General features: G+C 35.0%; 2 protein-coding genes across 3 annotated transcripts; both read right to left on the bottom strand.

Annotated features, from left to right (window-relative positions):
* Window positions 1-659: 659 nt before the first annotated feature.
* On the bottom strand, window positions 660-7,336 carry LOC108209752 (uncharacterized). 2 transcript variants are annotated; one of them, XM_017380831.2, is made up of 9 exons: window positions 7,032-7,336; window positions 6,864-6,914; window positions 6,706-6,762; window positions 6,029-6,085; window positions 4,935-5,009; window positions 4,790-4,855; window positions 2,517-3,125; window positions 2,091-2,162; window positions 660-1,072 (listed from the first exon to the last, which is right to left on the bottom strand). In XM_017380831.2, exons 1-9 carry the CDS (start codon window positions 7,137-7,139, stop codon window positions 839-841), a joined length of 1,329 nt encoding a protein of 442 aa, XP_017236320.1. In that variant the 5' UTR covers window positions 7,140-7,336; the 3' UTR covers window positions 660-838. The 2 variants fall into 2 exon arrangements, with proteins under 2 accessions (XP_017236320.1, XP_017236321.1); XM_017380832.2 differs by lacking the exon at window positions 6,029-6,085 and having other exon boundaries at window positions 7,032-7,278.
* Window positions 7,337-13,538: 6,202 nt separating this feature from the next.
* On the bottom strand, window positions 13,539-14,861 carry LOC108206171 (FCS-Like Zinc finger 1). The gene is made up of 2 exons (XM_017376384.2): window positions 14,382-14,861; window positions 13,539-14,095 (listed from the first exon to the last, which is right to left on the bottom strand). The coding sequence occupies exons 1-2, from the start codon at window positions 14,708-14,710 to the stop codon at window positions 13,918-13,920; spliced, it is 507 nt and encodes a 168-aa protein (XP_017231873.1). The 5' UTR covers window positions 14,711-14,861; the 3' UTR covers window positions 13,539-13,917.
* Between the last annotated feature and the right edge of the window lie 750 nt (window positions 14,862-15,611).

The raw sequence follows: 15,611 nt of genomic DNA, 5'->3' as shown, positions 1-15,611 counted from the left end.
TCGATACCAACTTCATGGAATATGCTGATTACATATCAAGTCACTTTATACATTTTTTTTAGGACAATTATTATTATAAAAATATATTCGGGTTTTAATACTTAAATCCACTATTTCAATTCATAGAATATGTGCACACTACCATATGGAGGGAAATATAGTCTCAGCTGTGTGACATTAAAATTATATATAATATACTATAATTTGGTTTATTCCCCTAAGCCGCAATCCTATATATCCAAAAAAAAAATCTTAAAAAAATTCATTTTTTAAATAAAGAATTGCACTACAATCAGCTCTCTTTTTGTATTCTTTATTTTGAGTCTTTGACTAATTTCTTTTAAAAAGTAAATTGGTGATGAGAAAAATCCAAACAAATAGCTGCATGATGTTTGTGGCCAAGACTTAAGAGCTAAGATTGTAGGATCAAACACGGGATGCAAATTGCAAATATCTTCGTTAACGAACCTTTTACTTTCAGTATATGCCAAAATAGTGTGCCTCTGCTTTCAAAGCTTTCTTCGCTTTCTTTGAAATATCTATGAATACTTATCTAAGTGTACAGATATTTCCTATCTCAAAAAAGAGAAAAAGTATTACAATTGTATCAGAATTCATGATATATTTTTTTCAACTGAATTACTTTCGTAGGCCTAAACTAAAGACAAAAGTAACAACTTGTAATAATCAAATAAACAGAAGTACATTGGCAGAAGAAAAATACTAGTACACAAGTTCTTGCGAGTTTGAGTACTTGAAAGCAAATCTAATGTTTCTATGCCAAAATAATCCCATCAATGATGAAAAAATAGAAGCATCACAGCATTTTACATATAGTTCAGTTTTCGGCAACAGGAAAAGCTGATCCAATATTGTTTCCGAGACGATAGCACTTGATGTTCACCGAGTAAGGTCCAAGCTCCACATAATTGTTCTCGTCACCCATGTAGAAACACAATGTGTATAGAGCTATTTCAAATTCGGGGCTCACTCCAACCAGTGTGCTCGACACTGACTTCATCACGCCATTCCATTCAAACTGAATTGTCAACAACTGAGTCTCTGAATCTGGCTGCAATGTAATGTAAATGATAACAAATTTAATCGGACTGATAGAAAGACAAAAAGTAGTTGTCATCTGAAACTCATACGAGTACATAAAAGCCTGGAGTGTCCAGTGTTGCTGCAATTTTTATACAGCTAGTCAGTTGTAACCATTGCAAAAGACTTCCGTATAAACGTAAACTGAGAAAGGTCCCGTATCTTTCATAGGGTTGATTCTGAACTCAGGAACTATCGGATATTAAGTGGATACTCTGAATGTCATGCCAAGTTCGACTTTCTAATGGTTGTAACTAGTTCACATGGCTCCTGCATCAGCAGGGTCTAGTGAAAGTTGTGATGTACGTAACATTACCCTTTATCTTTATTAATAGACTGTCTCATGGGATATAACATTTGCTTCAAACCTAGGAGCATTATATTAACCAATCACATACATAAGTTGACATACTTAAAGCTAAAGATCTTTAACCTTCCCCAAGAAAAAGACATCCATGAACGAAGGCTTGGCTCTTTAGGATGAAAACTACCAAGAAACTCACTTACATAAGAAAACTAATATAAAATTCTGGCGATCAAGTTGGCTCTTGATGTTTATATACACTGATATCCAGCTCCAGTATCAGCAGTTGACTAATTTGGTAAACTTCACAACTCTTTTTGCTCTAAGATTTAGCAAAGCAACAAGCAGAACCATCTTATATATATTTATTTTGCTATATCCTTTTCTCGGGTATTAAATTCACTTTTATGATCATGACAAGTGTTTATCCAAAAATCTACAAGGTTGTGAATTAAGTGAAGTTACGGCCACTAAAGTAGGCATTAGTTTCAGCAAAAAAAAAACAAATTACGCAATCAATTTAACAGAATTCACTCAAAACAGGCACAAGACTACAATTGTTGTCAAGCCTTAATTATTTAGGAAGCAACATAAAACATTCAAAATTAAGAAAGTAGCAACTTTAGCATAGTTATATTATATCAAGCTCCAGTTGCTTAATTAAAAACAAAATCAGATCACTTACAACTTGTCCACGCCTTCTCGGGTAAATATAACCTTGGTAGTCAACCCTCCCCTTCTGTTCTTCCAGGTAAAACTGCACGAAAAGAATGTCTGTTAATATTCACTCTTGGACCATTGTGGACAAGATTATGTGATGCCAGTAACTTTCCAACTACCAGCCATTAGTGTTTGACATGATTCCACAGACAAGAAACATGTCACCCAAATACTAAAATACTCACATCTACTTGGAAAGAGACACAAATATATACCCAACCAAAAAAAAAATTTATTTTATGGGCACTAAAAAAATTTCTGCATGCAGTAAGGTTTCTTTTGAATAAAATCTCCCAATTTTGTCTGGTGAAAGTTTGACTCATTTAAGATTTTGTTGTGAGGATGCGCCAGGAAAGCATAAATTGAAATAAAGAAGCTTGGCAATATACACCTGAAGCCAGTTATGGAAACCTGAAACAGCTTGCTCTCCTTGTTGTTTGATTTCTCCAACGAAAACGTGTTCGAAAGCGGAAGAGCTACTAGATGAACCCCCACGACCGTAAAGATCAAACCAGAGACTTGTCATCATGGCTTTAAAATCTTGGTAACTCCCACGTATTATGCCTTTCGATGACAGATACTTATGGAGATATTTGATTGGTGCGGTTCTACTGATCTCCTCTATAAATGCTACTTCTTCTTGCTTCTCTTGAGAAGTGACAACTTCTTTAGACCCAACGTGTGGATTATAATTGTCCAGAAGTGAACAGAATCGAGCAAAAGTAGGCCTCCTGAAAATGTCTCTGTTCAAAGCGCAAAATAGGCTTCCTTCTGCCATATCATCCTTTTGATAAACCTTTTTCCCTTCACCACAATCAATCTGATAGTCTTTTCCGGGCACTAGACGGTTCGAATCAAGCTCCCAGAGCTTGTTGCAGGCTTTTGAAAGGTCATTAAGCTCTTCTTCAGAGGGTTCAATGTCAACACCATATGAAATTTCCTCAGAATATTTTTGTTCATTGGAAGGGCGCTTATAGTTATCCCATTCATCTGTACGTACCTGTAAATGGGTTATTATCAAAGTTATGCATTAAGATTACAGAGTCAATCTGCCATATTTTTAACAAATTGTGATCTGTATTGGGATTTGCTCTATATACACGAACAATAGTGCTTTAAGCTTAAGACCTGTAGCCTATATACTACATCCAGGTCTGGACCAGCATTTAATCAACAAAAGGGAATTCAAAATACTGTAGGAAATATAACACTGTGACACTGGCTTAACGCAATGAAAAATATAGTATATAAATTAGAGGTAATTGCATATCGCACCCCCTAAGTATCGTTCAAAAACGATAGAGTACCTATACTTTAAGAAACTCAACTCGCAACCCTTATCTTTACTTCTCAAAACCGAGATGCACCCCCTGCCGTTAACTTCCGTTAACTCAGTGCACTCCGTTAAGTCACTATATATATAATTGCAATTCGGACCCCCTAACTTACGTTCAAAAACGATATTGTACCCATAATTTTGAAAACTCGAATCGCACGACCTATTTTTACATCTCAGGAACGATACGCACCCCCTCCGTTGAATTCCGTTACCTTCCGTTAAAATACTCCCCGGTCTCAATTTACATGTCCCTTTTGCTTTTTGAGAAGTCAGATTGACTAATTTTTGACCAACTATTAAAAAAATATTTATTTATTATTTTAGGAAATAGAAAGTGACATATTAAAATATACTAAATTTTGTTTAAAAAAAATATCATCAAAAAGTAAATCTAGTCTATTTTAATAGAGATAAATAATAGGGGGTCCGAATTGCAGTTACCTCTATTATTTGCGAAATTCGGACCCTCTATTATTTGCGAAAACAAATAGATTAGATTTACTTTTTGATGATTTTTTTTTTAAAATTTTTGTTTAATTAAGTTATGCCCAAGTCAAAATGATTTTACATATTGAATGATTTTAAATTTTTAGTGACATATGTATTAGGTACTTAAAATATACACTATTTTAAATATAAAAAAATAAATATTATGTGATATTTATTATATATAATACTTAAATTTATCTATTGATTAAAATATATAAATTTTAATTATTTTGTTTGGAAAAATTGATCAAAATTTTTTTAAAAAAATATCATCAAAAATTAAATCTAGTCTATTTTAATAAATACATATTTTCAAATAGTTGGTCAAAAATTAGTCAATTTAACTCCTCAAAAAGCAAAAGGGACATGTAAATTGAGACGGAGGATTATTTTAACGGAAGGTAACGGAATTTAACGGAGGGGGTGCATATCGTTCCTGAGATGTAAAAATAGGTGGTGCGATTCGAGTTTTCAAAAATATGGGTATAATATCGTTTTTGAATGTAAGTTAGGGGGTCCGAATTGCAATTATATATATAGTGACTTAACGGAGTGCACTGAGTTAACAGAAGTTAACGGCAGGGGGTGCATCTCGGTTTTGAGAAGTAAAGATAAGGGGTGCGAGTTGAGTTTCTTAAAGTATAGGTACTCTATCGTTTTTGAACGATACTTAAGGGGTGCGATATGCAATTACCTCTATAAATTAATATGCAAAGAACTACTTAATTACTTCAAGTAGCTCTATCTGGAATAGCTACGACGCCATGTTACCCAATCACATAACTATCAAGCAGAGCATTTTAGCATATATCTGATATAGCATATGTAAGATTTACCTGTTGGCGTTGTCTTGGAGGCTTTTTACCTACAGTCTCCCAACCATCTTTGTTCTCCTCTTCCCCCTGTCAATTTTTCTCTAAGATTAAACCATCACACATGACTATAGCTAATTCCCTGCGTGATATTGAAATTGAAGAGAACCTGTTGTTTGCGATGGCTTTTACTATAATTATCTACAGTTCTGTGTTCATCTCTTTCATACCCCTCGTGCTGAGCCTGCATTTGACACTTCAATATCGGTTAAAATAACGTAACCAATTTTACAATGCTATAGTATATATGCTAGTCAAGGTTTCATCAAGTTTAGATATGCCAGTAAATTTGGTGTATGGACCATGGTGAGGTCACATAGCGACAACCCCCTTATGTCAATTGAAGGACTTGGTACCCATTTTGGTACAGAGGAAGTTAACAGCAAATTTTTGGATAAAAGAAGTCTATAAAAATAAAAGAAGCTGAAAGTAGAACTAAAAAAGCAACTAATCATCACAACAGTGCCTATTTATTCAAGTGAATTAAAGAGGTTTTCAGTGTCAAGATAAACTCAAGGGAGAAGTGGTACCATAAAAGAAAACGGTAGTACCGTAAACATAATAAAGACTAGGAAGCATAAGAATGCAATATTCTTCACATAATTCACAACTCATAGTCCATTACTTCTGTACAGAAAGTTATTCTCCAATACTGCTACGCTCTCTGCAGTCCAGATTGTGAGTCAACTGACAAGATTCGTGCATCTTAAGAAACTTATCAACTTTCTAGTTTTATCTTGATCATGATCACATGCCATAACATAATGGGTTTAAGATGTCATAATACAAGCAAAATCTCAAACTTTCACTAATCTTATTCACACTTTCACAAATGTACCCCCACCAGATAAGTAACATATATCAGTACTCTATGCTCGGCTTTTATAACTACTTGTACAAATAACAATCATTCTTTAAAAGAAACAATTTATTGTAATTTAGAAGAGTTAATTTAGCCAATAGCCCAAGGATGTTTAGCTTAAAAAATATAATCAAACCCCCAACTTCAGATTGAAAATACATTTTGGAAAGACGATGAATATACAGTATAAACAAACCCCAACTTTCACACTCTTAATCATCTCTTGGAATAATTAAGCACATATTTATAGCATAAAATAGAACAAAAACCGGAAATCATTGATCATCGAACCAAATATAGCCACTTATAGTATAGAATTAACAAGTAATGATCAAGATTACCTCCTGGGGTCGCCTAGAAGGCCGCGGTCCGTTTAATTCCCACTCCTCCCTGTTTTCCTACAAGATCGGATCCATCTTCAGTTAGAAACTCAAATCAAGAATCAAGATTACAACACTTTAAAGAAGTTATTCTCCAATACTGCTACGCTCTCTACAGTCCAGATTGTGAGTCAACTTACAAGATTCGTGCATCTTAAGAAACTTATCAACTTTCTAGTTTTATCTTGATCATGTTCTCATGCCATAACATAGTGGGTTTAAGATGTCATAATTCAAGCAAAATCTTAAACTTTCACTAATCTTATTCATACTTTCACAAATGTACCCCCACCAGAGATATATTAATACTCTATGCTCGACCTTTATAACTACTTGTACAAATAACAATTATTCTTTAAAAGAAACAATCATTGTAAATTTACAAGGGTTAATTTAGCCAATAGTCCAAGGATGTTTAGCTTATAAAATACAACCAAACCCCCAACTCCCGATTGAAAATACATTTTGGAAAGACGATTACTATAAACAAACCCCAACTTTCACACTCTTAATCATCTCTTGGAATAATTAAGCATATATTTAAAGCATAAAATTGAACAATAAACCGGAAATCATTGATCATCAAACCAAATATAGCCACTTGTAGTATAGAATTAACAAGTAATGATCAAGATTACCTCCTGGGGTCGCCTAGAAGGCCGCGATCCACTTGATTCCCACCCCTGCCTGTTTTCCTACATGATCGAATCCACCTTTAGTTAGAAATTCAAATCAAGAATTCAAGATTACAACACTTTAAGGAAATTAATTATATATAAATTCTTTTAATAGATACCCTTTTGTTCCTCTGATCTTCACCATCATTTTCTTGTTCCCCAGACACCACCTGATCAACAAATCAAACCCTTACTTTACTATGATCACAACAAAACAGCCATGATCACTTACACATAATATACAACATTTTATGTACATAAAATAAATATTAGTAAAGAATGGTAACCTCAGCCCAAGACGATCTGGATCGTTCATCACGAGATTCAGAGTTGTCACGATTATCATCTTCTCCTCCCATGGCAACATTCACCAAACCCTTAATAAGACCTTCCATATTATATTTTATTATATTGCAAAGAAAAAAAGATTTTCTTGAAAATAATGTCACGAAATATATGTATGTGATTATCGGGTGCTAGAAAACAGATTATATGGTAGTTGAAATGGCCGTTAATGGCAGTAGTGTAAATTAACGTGTGTTCATGTGAGTTGAGTTCAGTTGCCGACACTTTCAGACATCCTATGTGTTCACAGCTGGTTGGTTCTCTTCCATTACTGTATATTACTGTAATAAATTTCTATTATTAGAACTTATTACCGTTAGACGTTATCTATTAATAATTAGAAGATCGGATGAGATCGTGGATAATAATTAAGATTTTTTTAAACTCAGCATCTAATTTGATTAAATATGACAAGAAGGAATTTAATTAGATTTGATTCTTCTTAATTTAATTGATTTGGATATCTTTTGAGGAGCGATATTTTTTTTTTTCCATCTGTAATTTGAAGGAGCGTATCAGCTGATGGATAATGTATGTGATTATCTTAAAATTTTCCTTTTTTTTTTGTTTTTGAAACCTAAAATCATAACAATTTTGGTAGATACAGGGAGTACCTTAACTTATCTTAATACTGAGGTAGTAAAACAGTTGGGATTAGAGGTGACAAAAGGAGAGCCTGTGCAAGTGAGATTGGCTGATGGAAGGATGGTTGTTAGCAATGAGTGGGTGCCTAAAGTAAAATGGAAAATTCAAGATTATTCATTCTGCTTTGATATGAGAGTCTCGGACATTGGAGGATGGGATATGATAGTAGGGGTAGACTGGATGGAACAATATAGTCCATTGTTGTTTGATTTTAAGAAGCTTTATCTTAAACTGAATGCAGAAGGGAACAAAGATGAGCAAATGACATTACAAGGGACAGTGAAGAGTGCTTCGATAAGTCTAATCAGGGGACACAAGTTAAAAAAATACAATCAAGGGTTGGTGGCAAATCAGATAAAACAGGAGGTATCAGCAACAATAGAGGGGTCTGGACAGCAACAAGCAAATGAGGCTGAAGTACCAGAAGAAATCAGAGTTTTGTTGGATAAATTTCCGAAGGTATTCTCTATTCCTACTACTCTGCCTCCTATTCGGAATGTTGATCATGAAATCCCTCTGCAACAAGATGCTCAACCATTTAAACTTAAGCCATATAGATACCCACATTCTCAGAAAACGGAGATTGAAAATCAAGTTCAGGAGATGTTGAAGAGTGGGATTATTAAGCCAAGTAATAGTCCGTTCGCTTCACCAGTTATTCTTGTTAGGAAGAAAGACAATTCTTGGCGATTTTGTGTTGACTATAGACACTTAAATAAGATCACCATTAAGGATAAGTTTCCTATTCCTAACATAGATGAGTTGTTAGATGAGTTGCATGGGGCCAAGCTATTCTCTAAGTTGGATCTTCGAGCAGGGTATCATCAGATTCTGGTTAAGGCCGTGGACACACCGAAAACTGCATTCCAAACTCATCACGGGCATTTCGAGTTTGTAGTAATGCCGTTTGGGTTAACCAATGCACCGGCTACGTTCCAAGCATTGATGAACCAAGTATTTCAACCTTACATGAGGAAGTTTGTACTTGTTTTTTTTTATGACATACTCATTTATAGTCCGGATTTGAGTAAGCATGTGGAGCATTTGGAATTGGTACTTAAAAAATTACTGGATAATCAGTTATATGTCAAAAAATCCAAGTGTAGTTTTGCTGCCACATCAGTGGAGTACTTGGGGCATATGATATCGGCTGACGGGGTTAGTATGGATCACAGTAAGGTTGAAAGCATTAGGAACTGGCCAGTACCTAGGAATGTGAAAGAATTGAGGGGGTTTCTTGGACTTTCAGGGTATTATAGGCGTTTTATAAAGAATTACGGGATTATAGCAAGACCATTAACAAATCTGCTAAGGAAGGATGGGTTTGTATGGAATGAGGAGACTTCAAGGGCCTTTAGTAATTTGAAGGAGGCACTCTGTACTAAACCAGTGTTGGCAATGCCATACTTCCAGAAACCATTTGTGTTGGAAACGGATGCGTGTGACTCCGGTATGGGGGCTGTTTTAATGCAGAATGGAAACCCCATATCATATCTGAGTAAGTCATTTAATAGCAAGAATAAAGGGTTTTCTGTATATGAAAAGGAGTTGCTAGCGTTGGTGATGGCTGTGACGAGGTGGCGACATTACTTGGTGGGCAACCATTTCATTATTAGAACGGATCACCAGGCCTTAAAGTATCTCATAGAGCAGCAGCTACACACATCACTGCAGTATAAATGGCTGTCGAAATTGCTAGGAATGGATTACGAGATCCAGTATAAGAAAGGGGTGGAAAACACTGCTGCAGATTCATTGTCTAGAATTAAAGAGAGTGAAGGAAATGTTGAGATGTTAACAGCAGTAACTCATGTACAGCCACGTTGGATTCAGCAACTAAGGGACAGTTATGAGGAGGATGATGATATTAAAATGACAATTGGGAAGGTGTTACTTCAGGATGACAGTGTCGCTGAATATCAGTATGAACAAGGAATATTAAAGAAAGGGAGCAAATTGTGTGTTGGGAATAAAGGAGGGGTTAGACAAAATCTAATAGATGCATTACATCAGACGGCGTTGGGGGGGCATTCAGGCCAAAATGCTTGTGTGCAAAGGCTTAAAATGTTGTTTCACTGGCCAGGAATGAAGAAGGACGTAGTAGAGACAATCAGAAAATGTGAGGTGTGTCAAAGAAATAAGAGTGAACATGTGGCATCTCCGGGATTACTACAGCCTTTGCCGATTCCACAGCAGTCCTGGAAACATATTTCCATGGATTTTATTGAGCAATTACCTATGTCAGGGGGAATGGATACAATTCTGGTGGTGGTGGATAGATTTTCAAAATTTGGTCATTTCATGGCTTTACACCACCCGTTTACAGCTGTGGAAGTGGCTGAGCTATTTTTAGACAACATATTCAAGTTACATGGCATGCCAGATTCGATAGTATGTGACAGGGATAAGATTTTTACAAGTGTATTTTGGGGAAGCTTGTTCGAAAAATTAGGAATCAGCATGCACTTCAGTACTGCGTATCATCCGCAGTCAGATGGACAGACGGAGCGATTAAATTAATGTCTGGAATCATATCTCAGATGCTTCACAGGGGATAGGCCTCACAGTTGGAAACAGTGGCTGTCATTAGCAGAGTATTGGTACAATACGACATATCATACTAGTCTGGGAAGTACTCCATTTGAGGTTCTGTATGGGGACAAGCCAGTTCCTCTTAATCTGGGAGAATTACATGATATGGTAATTCCAGTGGCTCAAAACATGCTGCAACAGAGGCAATTAGTTTTACAAGTTGCCAAGGAAAGTCTGGCAATTAGTTTTACAAGCATAGAATGAAGTTCTATGCTGATCAGAAAAGGACAGAGAGGAGTTTTGAAGTGGGAGAATGGGTATATTTGAAACTTCAGCCGTATAGACAACAATCAATAGCTATAAGGACTTCATTGAAGCTGAGTGCAAAGTTCTATGGACCATTCCAAGTGCTAGACAAAGTGGGAACAATAGCTTATCGTTTAAAGCTACCCAGTCACTCGAGGGTGCATCCAGTTTTTCATGTTTCTTTACTTAAGAAGCATGTTGGTCCAGCTCCAATTATGGAGGGAGAGTTACCTCAGACAAATGATGCGGACATTGTAACCCTGGAACCATTCAGGGTGTTGCAAAGGAGACAGGTGCAGAGGCAGGGGCAGAGCATAGCTCAATGGTTGGTGCAGTGGAAAGGGTTGGAAAGCTACGAAGCATCATGGGAGTAGGGGTGGCAATATCAGACACGACACGAACCCGACTCGAACCCGACCCGAACCCGCAACCCGATTTACTGAGACAAAACCCGAAAATGACCCGAAAATCACCCGATTGACACGAAATAGACCCGAAATGACCCGAAATCAGAATTTCGTTTCTAATAACTTCAATTTTCAATTTCATTCACTTTTTAAGTGATTTTAGCTTGACCCGAAATTGACCCGATTGCTGACACGAACACGACCCGTTACCCGAAATTGCCACCCCTACATGGGAGGATGTTAGTTTCATTACTAACCAATTTCCTCAATTTCAAGCTTGAGGACAAGCTTGAGCAGATGAGGGAGCATTTGTCATGAACCAGGGTTAAAAGTGTGAAATTAGTTAAAAATTAGTTACATCTAAACAGAAAAGAGTCGAGTAGTTATCTATATAACAGATTGAGTTGTGATTGTAAAGCTATCGAATTTCTAATACAAACATTGTCTTGTCTTTCTCTGTCTCTCTTCCTCTATATCTCTCTGGTTAGTATAGTCAGTCAGGTCAAGGGGACTTGATCTTGACACTTGATGCCGGCCCACGAATGTTGATAAATTTTAACATCGGCCCACTTTCTCTGACTCATTCGGCCCTAACTTTTATTCATTTATAATGCAAATTTTTTATTTATAATTATTCTTTCTAATATAAAAAATTTAACATTAATATATTAAAATTTGATTAAATATCATTGTCTGATCTAGATATTTAGCTGTTATAATAATCTCTTTATATATTATAAATGGGTAGCGAAAATATGTGTGTGTGTGTGTATTATCATTTATCTATATATTTTTTCTAATATTTAATATATGTTATTTATAGTAATTTTATTTTTTAATTTTTATAAATTGTATATTTTTCATGATAGCTTGAAATCAAGCAAGGATGCTGGGCGTTACTCTTTTTCCATCAGAAAAGTATGGGCTCTGTGTGATCATTTTCAGTTTAATCTAAACAAAACTTGCTTTCATGAAATTGGCTTTTTGATTTCTTATTTCAGAAAGATTTGATTAGAAGAACTAGAAATCATATCTGATTTATCTACTTTCATCTCATTATTGTCTCCTATCAATTCATTTTTACCGTCTTTATTGCATCTATGATCTATCAGTTTCCCCTGTGAGTGGGCCGGAGGGGAGTCCAGGAGAGCAACAGCAGGCCCGTTCTTTGTTAGAAAATGGGCTTCAAATTTTGTATCTTTGGTTGGTTACTTCATATTTACCTTAAAATCCCAAGTTTGCGGGTCGACGGAGTAAATCTAAGCTTAACAACAAAATACAAGCTGTATACCTCTGGAGGCGACTTTGTATGCAAGAACAAGTGGAATCATTGGGCATATATTTGGAACTAATATCTATAAATTGAAGATTGATCTTATTCGATGATATGATTCCCTGATAAATCCTGGCCGTAGAGAGCAATCATATTCTTTAAAAACAAAGAAAAGAAACTGGACCACTTCAAAATGAAACTTTATGCAATTGCTTTGAACTGGCATGAAAATTACTCCACCCCATCATGACTCTACATCACAATCACAGACTTTTTTTTCTTTATATTCATCACACTTTGCCCACGTTACAGGTTACACTTTCGCCCTTTCCCTTAAAACTCTCAAACCCATAAATTACTACCCAAGTGCCCTTTTAACTCTGAAATATATTTTAGCTGAATTTATATATATATATAATTAAACAATAAAAATTAAATCTAAGTCTAGTTTTCAATATAATTTTTTATTTTCTTAAATAATAAATAAATATTTTTAATATTTGATAAAGATTCGTCGAGTTTGATTTATAGAAAACTGAAAAGGACGTGTAATTTGAGATAAGAAAGTAGTTCTCTAATAAATTTTGAGACATTACGAGTTGAATTGAAATTGTATTAACATAAAATTTAAAATATAATAATAATAAATGATGATATGTACATAAAATACTTGGGTGATGAATAATTTAGGGGAAACAAAATAAAAAAAAAAAGTGTAGTGGGAGAGGATGACGTGACTTGACTTAAACTCCAAAGAATAGAGCCTCCCACTTGCAAGTTTGGCAGTGTGGGTGTATGTGCTTCCTAATTACTAGGAAGCTTTTAATTCTAGTTTTTGCTATATGGCACATCAAAAGCCCCACCACCATCATTTCCACTGCCCGGAGAATCGCCAGCACTCACTAAAGTTATTGCATTTCAATAATACTCTACTACTGCATTCTCCATTTGGCAGCTCACTTTAATTTTATTTTTCTCTTTGTACAATTTCACATGATTATACTTTTACCGGAAAATTACCTCTGTACCACATGGATCCCGGAACATATTCGTCCCATTGAGAAATGTCATTGTAAATTACCCTTCAGGTGGCCTAACAAGTCATTCTTCTTTTTTGTTATTATGTATCTAAACATTTAACCAAATTTCTTAAAGAGTATAAATTGGTTCTCAAAATTTGTTTGATGTATCAATTACCACCACCAGGAATCGAAACCTCATATTTAAAAATATTTCATCTAGCAAGTTACCACCACCAGGATGCTCGGTGATTCAATCAAGTGCAGTAAACAGAACAAACTTTCTTGTACTAATAGTAGTTGTAGATTTTCTCATTTCCATGGCAAAAAAAACCAGGAGGAAAACAAAATTCTTACAAAGAAGACAACCATAACAGAGACCCAACCACAACAACCCAGAGTAAAGATTTACAAAAATTAAAAGAAACCAATATATAAATACAATAATAGCCTTTTCTTCTTCACATCTCCTCCCCCTTCTTGCCTCTGTCTTCCCTTTGGCCCTTCTTTCTTGCTGCATATAATCTATAATACTTTTTTTTTTTTGCTCTCTTTTATATGGGAAAAAACACTTGCTTTTTTCTCCTTTTTGTTTCTTAATTCGAGTGCTTGATATATTTCAAGTCTTTAATAGATAATTAAGCCCTTAAGCTGCAGCAACTGCCCCTGTGCGAAACCCATAGGCTTTTTTGCTAGCAGAGCTGGTTGATTTCTTTTGGTCACTTTTGTTCCTCAAGGCCTTGAGATTCCAGTTCTTCTCTTTGGCTTCATCTGCCTCTATTTGTTCTTGTCTACACTCTTCACTACAGAATGGTGTATCACCTCTGCAAATTCAAGAAAAAACAATTTAGATTTTGGCCCACAAGTTTATACACAAAACCCATCAAGATCTCCCTGAAACAACCGCATCTGACCCCAAAAAAGAGATTTTTCTTGGATCTAAAAACCATTTTTATCTTCAATTTAGGCCTATACAAAGAGCCTTTATTTTAGGTAAAGTTTCAATTTTAAATCAAGAACCAGTTTTCTATATATGTAACCATTGAATTTATCATCTTTTCAGTAATTGAAGCAACCCAGATGAAAAAGATTGAATCTTTAATTACAAACCTGTACATGAAGATGTCTTTGTTATCACCGAGTGGTTTCTTGCAAAGAAAGCAAGAATCCAAGAAATGGGGCTGCTGTTCTTCAAATCTTGCATCATAAAGCCTACCGAATCTCGGAGAAGTGTTTGATGAAAATGACATCTTTCTCAAACTAGCTTTTCTTGAGTAATACACAGGCCTTGAGATGAAGTGGTTGTGTTGGTTATGGTTGATTTGGGCGTTGTTTTGGTTATTAGATCCAGAGAAACCAGCCTCCATGTCAGCAAGGGAAGCAAGACCATCATCTTCTTCAATGAAACAAGGCCTTCTTGGGGTGATAGTTGAGTCCATTCTGTAAGAGAGAGATTGAGAAACAGATTGAGAGAGAGAAAGAGCGAGAGAGAGATGCAGGTGGGGATGAGGTGAAGGAGAGTTTGAGGAGGGAGTGGGGTTTATAAGGAGAAGTTGGTGAGAGAGATGAAGAGAGAGAGAGAGTAAACAAAGTGTAAAACAAGGGGTGGGCGTTATAAAACTAATGGGTGGGAAAGTGAAACTATTGGCTCAACTATGCCTGTACTTCTCCTTTTCCGCAATTTCATGTATGCATGCATCACTAAATAAAACTCTTCCACAAATTAAATAATCAAAATAATTTGGTTTTAATTTTTATAACCTCTTCCTAAAAGTTTGACAAGCAACTGCAACTCGAACGAAGACAAATCGCATTTGCCGCACATATTTAAAAAAAATTAATTTTTTTACAAAATAAAATTTTGTATATATAAAATTATAAAAAAGTCAATATATATATATAAAGGAGGATGCGGGCGTCTCTACAATCGCTCGATTCATTCTTCTGATTTTTCTTAAATTTCGGATAGAAAATATAGTTATAATTCAAAAAATCAGGTTCAAGAATTCTTAAAGGAATACAACTCTTTTCTTATCGAATTCTAAAGATGATACAATTCTTTTCTTATTTAGTATTTCTTATTGAATTCTAAAGATGAGACAATTCTTTTCTTATTTAGTAATCCTAATAGAAATAGGATTATATTTATTCAAACTAACAAAATCATAGATAAAATACAATTTATATTTAAGATTTGTAAGGTAATACGTACAATTTTTATTATAGATTTAGTTTTATAATTTTCTTAAATTTCTAATAGAAAATAAAGGATTGTAAAGATAATAATCGTTAAAAAAACTGATAGCAACAAAAATTAGAACCATAAAAGAATAATAATTT

The sequence above is a fragment of the Daucus carota genome, chromosome 2, assembly GCF_001625215.2.
Source record: "Daucus carota subsp. sativus chromosome 2, DH1 v3.0, whole genome shotgun sequence".
In the NCBI taxonomy this organism is placed as follows: Eukaryota; Viridiplantae; Streptophyta; class Magnoliopsida; order Apiales; family Apiaceae; genus Daucus; species Daucus carota.
Note: the sequence above shows the minus strand (reverse complement) of the source record. Positions and strands in the feature narration are given on the sequence as shown.